The sequence below is a fragment of the Gadus morhua genome, chromosome 9, assembly GCF_902167405.1.
Source record: "Gadus morhua chromosome 9, gadMor3.0, whole genome shotgun sequence".
NCBI lineage: Eukaryota > Metazoa > Chordata > Actinopteri > Gadiformes > Gadidae > Gadus > Gadus morhua.
The window spans coordinates 7,928,540-7,939,194 of NC_044056.1; the positions used below are offsets into that span (position 1 = coordinate 7,928,540).

The 10,655-nt window shown below is 45.5% G+C and overlaps 1 protein-coding gene across 1 annotated transcript in view; it reads left to right on the forward strand.

Moving 5' to 3' along the window:
• Positions 1–2,390, forward strand: part of LOC115550669 (keratin-associated protein 5-1-like) — a gene marked incomplete at both ends in the record, with an annotated part of 10,250 nt that extends 7,860 nt beyond the window's left edge. Inside the window, 2 exons of the mRNA XM_030365921.1 lie at positions 1–87; positions 2,245–2,390. The exon at positions 1–87 is cut by the window's left edge and continues 27 nt beyond it. Of these exons, the coding sequence (XP_030221781.1) occupies positions 1–87; positions 2,245–2,390 (233 nt within the window). The remainder of the gene's footprint in view (positions 88–2,244) is intronic.
• Between the last annotated feature and the right edge of the window lie 8,265 nt (positions 2,391–10,655).

Below are 10,655 nucleotides of genomic sequence, written 5' to 3' on the forward strand. Positions count from 1 at the left end.
TGTGTGTTTGTGTGTGTGTGTGTGTGTGTGTGTGTGTGTGTGTGTGTGTGTGTGTGTGTGTGTGTGTGTGTGTGTGTGCGTGCGTGTGTGTGTGTGTGTGTGTGTGGATCAGGACAAGCCTGTGCCCCCCCGTTGCCAAGGCCTTGTTGGCATGGCGACGTGAGGACCCGTGGAAAGTTCTGGAATCTGTCGCTGCTGGCAGGGTGCTCCTGAGTAGGACCGGTGTTGGCTTTGCCTCCAGCTGTTTCTTTACAGACATGATGAACGCCAGCCCCAGCCGGGGGCCAAGATCAACGCAGCGCACAGTCTGGCCACACACAGGGCACTTATGCACACATATACACCACCCATTTACATAAACACTCACACAAACACACAAACATCTTCTGCAGCCGCCCGCCTGTTTCGGCGGCAACAAGCACACAACAGGCATGTGCGCATGACGGTGCACACACTTACGGTAATCTTTTGCGGTGTTTGTCGAATTTTGTGAAAACACAAACAAGGTTGTTTGCAGGTTGTAAAGGTATTTCCTGTAGTGCATGCGTTGCTTTGGTGTGTGCTGTATAGGGGCACAGGTTTTCTTGCGACGATGTGTGTTTTTTTATGAACTCTCACTCAATGGCTGCAATAACGAACTTGAGTAAATAAACTTGAATATTTTAACGCATTGAGTCAACTTATTAAATCTAATCCAAATGCACCAGGATGATATTTATTTTATGAGTTTTTTGTTGAGATGATTTTATACTTTTTAACGGAAAATGTGTCCATTGGTAACAAATGACCAGAGCAGGGTACAATAAACAGTATTCTTGTATTCACACTCTAGTCAACCCAATGGCTCACCAAGCCCCTGATTGAGGAAAGTTTGAAGGCAGTGCCGGTGAATAATCGGCCCGTTGAAATGGCTGCACCACAGAAAAATAAACCTGCCATCTTTGTTTTCATTGTGTGGTGGATGGTAATTCATTAAATAAAGAAAAATGTAAGGGGCTTTTTGGGGGTTGCTTTTGTTGTTATTGCTAATTCATTACATTCTTCTCATGTGGGAAAGTGGTTGCGGAAATTAAAATTTATTGAAATGTGTTTGAGCAGTAAGGTTGGCTTTGTGCCGTGGATAAGCCCGTTTTAATCAGGAATGTTGACTTTTAGGCGCTAACTGGGGTGAACTCTCTGTGTGGCTGTGACTATGGTCTGTCCTGAGAAATACAGATGATTAGGTTATTAGTGATTTTGTGATTTTTGGTGATTTGCTCCTGATAATGCTTTCTGTAAATTAAGGACTAAATAATACATTTATGGATGAATGTGCATATTAAAAGTAACATGTAACTTAAAATACATAGGTGAGTTGACCAGTGTTGAGGAACATTATTTACGTTGCTTGACTAACTTTTGTTACTGTTTACACAAGAAGGGAACAAGTTTCTTAGTTCTCTGTTTTAGAAAGTAATGGGCATAAAGTTACTTAAGACAAGGGTTAGTAAGGTTAACCCTAACCGTATTAAATGTATGAATGAACTTGTAGCGTAAACTATTGACTTTTAGTCCATGCTTATTACTGCATTAACTAGTAGTACTTAATGGTTAATTAAAGTACCCTTATTGTAAAGGGTTACCGTATAATGTTTATCGTCAGGGACAACGGCTCCCCTGCTACTGGGCCATGATACTATGTTCAGCCCTCATGTTAAATAAAGGTTTAAAAAATAGATCTTTAACTTCGTTATTGTTTCCGCACTTTGAAGTTCTCTGCCTTATTCATCATGTGGTCTGTAGTTCTAATAGTCTTATTATCTTAGTAGTATTGTCTAAGTATTTATGTATAGTTGTATTTCCTTTGTTACTATCCTGCCCTTCTGTGCCACCCTTCATTACCATTGGATCAGTGAAGTCCATCGTATAATATTTCTATTGCCCTGATGGCAAACGGCAGTTCCACCTCCTGTCCACCAGGGTGGCAGCCTGATAGCCTGTTGAGATGAAGTACTGCCAGACAGACTCCCAAGACTTCCTCTGCTCTGTCCCTCCTCGCTGGGCACCGAGTGGGCGGACATGGGCCGCGGCAGTCATAACAAGCATTATTCAACATGAGTTTCATTTGATGACAAGCACGGACATATTGAATGTCCTACAGGGTTTCTTTTTTGCTCCGAGCCTCTGATGATCCCGTCCAACAAAGACTTGCTTCAAAAAAAGGGGGGAAATGGAAAATATGTTATTGGAAAATGGTGCAGAAAGCACTGTTGTGTGTGTGTGTGTGTGTGTGTGTGTGTGTGTGTGTGTGTGTGTGTGTTTGTGTGTGTGTGTGTGTGTGTGTGTGTGTGTGTGTGTGTGTGTGTGTGTGTGTGTGTGTGTGTGTGTGTGTGTGTGTGTGTGTGTGTGTGTGTGTGTGTGTGTGTGTGTGTGAGTGGGTGGGTGGGTGTGGGTGCACATACACCCTGCTTTGCTTGCATATTCGTACAAGGCACCTTTCATTGTGTCCACCTCAGGTAGTTTTGTTTTCAAGCTACTGTTCGAGTGATTTATGATATGAAATTAAGTCTCGAACGTCAAGTCCCCCGTGGCTCAAGGGTTTTCCCTCTCCCTGTCTATCAAGTCCTTTCACGATACGATGCCTTCCATTAAACCACACATGCTCTTAGAGAGCCTTGTGTGCCTGTTTGTGTGGCTTCTCTGATGCCACGATACCGTAATACAATATTGATGCAGTATGTGGGATATCACCACAAACATATTTTCACTCATATCTGATCTCTCTCTCTCTCTCTCTCTCTCTCTCTCTCTCTCTCTCTCTCTCTCTCTCTCTCTCTCTCTCTCTCTCTCTCCCCCCCTCTCTCTCTCTCTCTCTCTCTCTCTCTCTCTCTCTCTCTCTCTCTCTCTCTCTCTCTCTCTCTCTCTCTCTCACTCACTCAGTCCTTTCCAGTTTAAGCGTGACTTGACCACCCCCCTGGCCCTGTTTATCCATTACATCTTCTCATAATGGCCAACCTAAAAAAAAAAAGAAGGTTGCCATGGTGAAAAACCATAACAGCCATAGCTAGAAAGAGGTGACAACGGTTTCCTCTTCCTGGTTTACCTCCGTGACAAGCCGGTGAAAAACCCCGGCCGGGTCACATTGCAGAAGAATGTGCAGCGCCTGTGTGAGTGCGCTATCCCCTGCGGGATGCTGTGGCATGTTTGGTCTGGCTCTTCACAACATCACCTAAGTGTTGCCATTTAGGGGCGAGCAGGGTACGAGCAGCGAAGAAGAAGAAGAAGAAGAAGAAGAAGAAAATGAAGAAGAAGAAACAAGAGCGTTCCTATATTTACACTTGCAAAAAAACAAAATGCCCGCCAAAACCAAAGAGTAGCAAGGTAATCAGTCTCCCTCCCAATGCTAACAGTATTAGCTGACCTTAGAATCTGTTTTGCTTTAGTCGGGCATTCGATGTCCCGCGCATAATTAACAGCAAGGGCTTGTTTTAATGTTTTACTCATAGTTTCAGTATTCTGGTAAACGCACCCTTATTGTAAAGGGAATGTGGAAAATAATGTTTAGTAGCAGGTGTGAATCCAAGCAAACACACATGAACAACCTCAATCAATACCCTGCTAACATATAGTTCCTTTGGGTACTTTGGCACTTGGTTTTTCATTTTAAACTCAGGTTAGGGAATTTCACTGAACTGGCTTTTTTCTTTTATCAAAACCATACGTGCCGGTGATATCGATCTCAAACGGGTGTGTGATACAGTTACATTTGTGTTGAGAAACACACGCTCTCGCACACATGTTCAAAACAGAAACCAGAAGACAATATTGGTCTGTGTCTCACGCACTTTGTCCCGTTCCCTAAACTGCAGCGTTGTTTTGAAATATATCGCCTATGCTGAATACGCAGGAACCGATTCTGCTCTCCTGAAAGAAAGAGCGTGTCAATAGAGCCAGGAGACGACCAATGCCCCATCAAGCCACCCAGTCTGCTATATTCTGACTGTGAATTAAAATTAAAATTGATATCCCCAACCAGGCCAATAGTTTTTTTTTCAACCCTGCCGCTGAATGTCAGAGATTTATCATTCAAACATCCTAAGGTTTTGTGTAGGTACTTTTGGACCTCAGATTCAGTGGGTTTGATGCCCGGCCAGGGACAATATTGTACCCTTGCCAAGAGTCCAAGCTGTGAACGCTTGTCTGAGAGTTACCGTAAATCCTTCTGCTTGCACTGCTAAGAAGCTCAGAAAGCCACAGCCCTGCTATGCACCACCCCTGTGGTCCTTTCAGGTAGCCACTGAGACTCCCCAAATTATGATCTCCATGTGTAGGGGGGGGGGCGGTGGGGCAGGAGGGGGGGGGTAACACGCGAACAGAGCTCCATGGATACCAGCCTGCATGTTACCCCTTGTGTTCCTCGACAGATAAACACACAGGGTTCCCCTCAAACCAAAACCTGTTACCTTAATGACCCCTCCAATGTTCAATATGTCCTTACCTTTGTGCAGGGGAAATATGTTACAATCTATTAAAAATATATATTTATATTAATATATATTGACATACATATACAACAATATATGACAACATCAAAACTTTATTACCATACTGGCAAAGAGATAGAGATTGGAGTGTATGTAGCAGAATACTAGTGTAGGCTAGGAGGTTATATGGAGCCGTATCACAGAGGTCTCACAGCAGGGTGAACACAGGTGTAGCTCATTTGATTCATTTGGGATATCTGCCTTTCTGGAATGAAGGTGCGATAATATAAACTCAAACTAGTCAGGATCCAATACATTGATGATGTTGGTTTCTGATGTCATTCAGAATTCAAAACAATAAGGTCGAAGGTTGTATGATGTACAAATAAACACAGAGACCTCCCATTAGGCTTGAAGATGTATAATAAAAAGTTAAGGGAATGTCAATATTAATTTATTTACAAATGTTATCAAAAATATATAAACAAATGCCTTGCTCTTTACCAAGACTACAAAAACTGGTAACAATCCAAAACAAAGTCCACCTTCCAAATCCAACATTTGTACATCAACTATTACCATAAAATACATATACCCCGAAATCGCGAACTTCAATTAAATGCAATTTTACTGAGACCGTTTGCCAGCTGGAGATCGCCAGGCGCTCAGGTCCAACACTGCCCCCACCAGGAGTTCCCAGGAGGCTCCCGGGTGCACACATCAAGGCCTGTCACCGGCCCCCCGACCCCTGCCCATGGGATGGTGGGGCGGTGGGTGGGGGTGGCAGGGGGCAGGGGGCAGGGCGGGGCTGGACGGAGGGAGGCGGAGGGGACAACACACCGTACCTGTGTGCGGCTGCACAGTGAGTCCATTCGCTGGTTGCCACGCTGCAGTCGACCGCAGGATTTCTCTAGTGTTTGCTTAAGAGCCGGTGCATAAGAGAAAGGTGGACCACCGGCGGTCCCCACCCGCTGGGGGCCCCGGGCCCCGGGGCCTGGAGCTCATCTTTGTTGAAAATGGCTCCGGAGCCGGCCGCCTCCCACCGGGGGACTGGCCTAAATTTAGCAACAAACTGCAAGAAACCTCTTCATTCTTAAAACGCTGTTTAGGTTTCCACTGGGGGAGGGGTTCGGCGGAGGGGCTCAGGGGCCCCGGCTGGCCGCTCAGGGGCCCTCTCTCTGCCGGTGTCTCACGCTCACCTGCGCGAGATGTTTGTGTTTTGTCTGGTCATGGATGAAGTCCTCCTGAGCGAATCACATTTGACACGGTGAAACCATGTCACGTCAAAGTGTTTGTGTTTGTGTTTGTGTGTTGATGATTTTGAAGCCTTATGCATACAAATGCAAAATAGGTTGTCCATGCATAAACATTTTTTTATCTCATATTTCTAAACGATCAATCGAAACGATTGCGATGATTTTTTTGTGAATGCAATTGTAGGCTACTAAGGCCTTTTTTCAGGCCTGTTCTAACGTGGCTGGTATCACAGTCACTCAAATGGGATCTTTTTTTTGTTCAACGTTCATATTCACCCAGTATTAGGTGTGATAGGCCTGGTGATGAAAGAATGAAACGTGATACATGATGAGTGGTGAGGTCACAGGCACACAAATAGGCTCACAAGTTCTAAAATAACCCTGAGGGATATTGTTTTCAGGCCATTGTTTACATAATCAGTTTGGAAAAGGACACCACACATTAGTCGAGTCTCACATAAACAAAAATATAAACCAAGGCACATGGTTTAAACATATATTGAAACAAAAGCAGTGCCAAGTCCTTCTGAGTGAACCGGATCACAGTATTAAGTCAACGACAAACATATTTAGTGGTTATTTGCAAGTATAGCCACTTCGATATATACTCTCAATGTATTTAATAATGTTAAAGAAGTGCAACTAAACCAAATATTTTTAAACCATTTCTACAAATGTATTCCAGTCGATAAAATGTTAATAAAAAAAGTCTAAATCCTCCAGTGGCTCTTCCCTTCTGAAAATAATCAATTTGAATGTTTACGTCCCGAGAGCTGCAGTGATACTATCAAGGCTCAGCTGATTCTGTGTTTTTGCACCACATATAATGTTTTACTCTTTCCCCTTCTCTCAATGTCTCATTGAATCCAGGAAGGAGGGCAAACTCAGGGGAGTGCATTCGTATTACATGTTTTCATTTGCCCTTACATTTGCCTCAATGGTGAAACAATGCCTCTTTTTATGCCCTTGGTTCCACCGGGAGGGTGTTGAGAGGAGTCCTATGATTGGAGATGAGGGAGCAGGGAGATTTTTTCCAAGGTGAGTACCTCATGGGAGACTACTGCTTTGCTGCCATTAGCTTAAGTACAGGAGTGTCAGCTAACCCGACACTGGCACACAGAAAACGTACTGCCAGATGGGGCGAGCTGTCCTTGAAGTTTTAACAAGCAAAGCGCAGAGAAACAAGCCTTTTATTCAGCGTCGGAGCGAACATAGGGGGGAGGAGGGGAAAAAGATAACTTAGCAGGGTTACCACAAAGTGTATGTTAAATCCCTCATAGGAAAGAGGGGGATAACGGAGATTGAGGGGGGTTTTGGGGGGGCTGGAGGGCCAAATGACCTAAATGGACGAAAGCTCAGTTTGGGTGTTGCTGACTGTATTTTTTCTTTTACTATATATATATATATATATATATATATATATATATATATATATCATTGCTATTCAAAATAAGCAGGGAATATAAAACAAAGCGGCGGTTGTCACGCTAAAGAGTCCTGCTGCTTAAGAGGTGTCGAATTATTGTACCTCAGCTGGATACCTCAGGTGTTGGAAGTCAAGGGGGCGAGGAGCGGTGCCAAGATCCTGCAGCTTTTGGCACGTTTTGACCTCCACCGCTGGCACGAGTGAACCACACACTGAGGAGCCCGTCTCCAGCCCCCCCTTCCCCCACCCTGCGCGGTCCTCCACCACTCAAAACCATGAGTTAGGGCGACTCTAAGCCCATCAGGCCCACCGTCTTGAAGGACAGTAAACGTGACAATAAGTGGCGTTGCCAAATACCGCAATAACTCAAGCCGCAGGTTGTGTTGAATGTTCGGCCAAGACGGGCCGACTGCCCCAATCCGACTGTTCAGGTTGAAACCCAGAGATGGAAGTGAAGGGTTTTTGTTTTAGATTAGTGCCTGGTGGTTTAGAGAGAGGGAGAGCTGTTCGGTCACTTAGTTTAGCGGCCGAAAGAAATATATACATCCACTCCCGTACTGTAATAAACTCTGCTGCTCTTTCAATATCAGGCCCCAGATATAAGAAAAGAGCCCATTATTTCAGTGTGTCGGGGACATTACAACGACCAAACACCTCACACCACGGCCCCAGAGGGTTGCCCTGCAGTACGGTTCGGTTTGATCCACTTACCATTCTTTTCCACGCTTAATTGAAAATTAAACTAAAGCTGCGCCAACAATCGCACAGAAAGGCTGAACGCATTAGGCTATTGGCCCGCGCCTGGAACTGGCAATCTGGGAGTCCAGGGAGTGTGGGTGGGTGACTGCCGATTGTCTGTTTTTCCATTCAAAAGTCCTGGTTAATTACCTGTCTCCTGCTCACAGGGTTGAGCTCACTTCCACCCAACAGGGACGTGATCTCAGGGCGCAGGCATCCGTGACGGAGACGTCTTCTCGGCGGCCTCGCGACGGTCCCGGGACGGACACACATCACAGGAGGCCTTCTGAGAAGCAGCGCCTCAGCCGGCGCCGGCCCGGTACCGGCGGTTCAGCCATGCGGACAGAACCGGTCTGAGTGGAGGAAGGTCTGTCGGGGGGCTCGGGCCAACTCAAGCACGGAAATATCCCTTTCCTGTTAACTCAAGAGTCTGGCAGTCACCTGTGTGATGTTACCCTCTGGGTTCATCCCGAGCCACTCCGACCATAAGGGACACTCACAGACATCGCGGTTCCACAATGAACTATGTCTAATAAGCCCTGCGCTTTTATAAAACAAATTGATATGCTGTTTTATAGTTTTTATTACGTTGAATCTCACACAAGACAGAATCTCAGGCCATTGTCGAAAGTGAAACGAGAAACACTTTCCCAGTTTGATGGATTTTCTGGCTGTATAAAAGCGTGCCTGTTCCACTAATAGTTGAAGTATAGGGTTGCAGGTAGTTCCTGAAGGCCCTATGGTTGCAGGGTCAGGCCCGAGCTTGGGGACAATGGATGGATTACTGTTTGGGCAGGGCTGCTGATTGTGTTTGGCACACACATGGTCACTTGCTGGCAACGGTTTTGCTTCGCTGTGCACATAGCGTCCGGGATCTCTTGAATTCCAAGGTGAGGAGCACAGATCTACAGCAGCGTTGAAGCTTCCCTCTCGCCGCACGCAGTGCCTGTGTGCAGGTCACCGTAGCTTGGCGCTTTTGGCGGTGGCGGCATGTCAAACATGACTTTATTATAATTGTATGTGACTGCATTACATTAGGAAGAAATGCAGGGTCAACATGAAGTATTCCTCTGAATAATCAGACATGGCACCCCACGGGCACCTCCGGAGGGACTTTTTTCCCTCACTACACAGAGCTACACACACAATCGCAAAAAACCACACACACACACACACACACACACTTATATTTAATCCAAGGCTCTGCGAAGACATGAGCAGTGTTCTCTGTCGCCCATCGCCAATCAAAACGGCCGAAAGCTCAAATCATAAGAATAATAATAACGCAAATATTTTTGAGGACTACTTAGCTGCGATGGCAGCGACAGGCCAACTGTGTGCCAAATGGGCATCAACCAGGAGCCAGAATGGGGTCTCACTTTCCCTTCCGAGAGTAACGTCCACAACTAAGTGTGTGTCCTGTGAGCGCCGTTTGGATTGTCAACGGCTGAAAATATACTGTGTGAGCACTACTATTGCTGTTCCGAAGCCAGGACACACAAATCTTAGCTCCCAGAGAAACGCTCCTCACCCGCTGGTCCCGGACCCTGCCCAGCTCCTGGCACAGGAAGCCCGGCAGGGACTGATCTTAATTAGTCTGGCACTAAGGAATGACATCCGCGGAGGATTAAAGATTGTTGTCGGAGATTACGGCAGGCAAAAGAGGTAGCCACCTTTCTAAGTATAAGAGCGTTTACATGTTACTATAGGGAGCCTTGGTCTTCACATGAAGGTCTGTGCATTCAAACGGGAAATCAATGTAGCATTAAAATCACAACAAACATGGCCTACATGGTTACGAAACATGTTTGCTTTTGCGTTATATTTTCATGCCAGAGATGTATTTATTTTTTCCTCCTCCCCTTGATTTAATAAATCAGTATTTAAACCGTGTGCAAGGTATACTGCCCTTTCCGGCTATTTGTGTGTCATTTCCATTCTTAAATAAACTTATCCTGAGAATGTGAATGTTGACGATTAACGAGGGAACTTTGATCATTTTTCAGAGGCCATGACTGTTATGCTTAAAGAGGCACTTTCTATGATTCTTGGCTCAGGGCTTATTTTCTGTATAAATTACACACAAAGAAAGCTTAAGAGGTGTTTCTCGAGGGCTCCACTTTTTTTTATGCTTGCGCTCCATTTGCAAATTCTCTATGGAAAAAGCTGAACTATACTTGAAGTGCTGTGTTTAGTGTGGTTTGGAGTTGAGGTAGGGATCAATTGCTTGGTTTCTCCAGCAGCATCCCATAAAGTCCCAGAGGCAGGTCTGAGAGACAGGTGGGCCACGCTGCCACCTCAGACCTGTCCCAGAGGCAACCAGAGGCCCGCCACAGAGTTCTTGACGAGCCTGCTTAGACCAAAGATACTTGACCGGACTCACAAGTCTGCAGAGGGGGAGGTAGTCAGAGTGAGGAGAGAGAGTGTGAGGAGAGAGAGAGTGTGAGGAGAGAGAGAGAGGGAGAGAGAGAGAGAGAGAGAGAGAGAGAGAGAGAGAGAGAGAGAGAGAGAGAGAGAGAAGAGGGTGGGGTAGAGCGAGAGAGGAAGCGAGAGAAAGACTACGTGCTTGCGTGCGTGCATGCATTTGAAAGAGATAATAAAAGATAAAAAAAAAGATGCACACGGTTCAAACGTTGTAGTCCTATCGGATTGGGTAAAGAAGTAGTTAATGCTGCCCTCCTCTGTACAAAAGTAGAATGTCTATCCTAAGGTCCATGTGACTTCCTCAATATGACTGCATTGATAACCACGAAACCAAAAGTGACAACATAT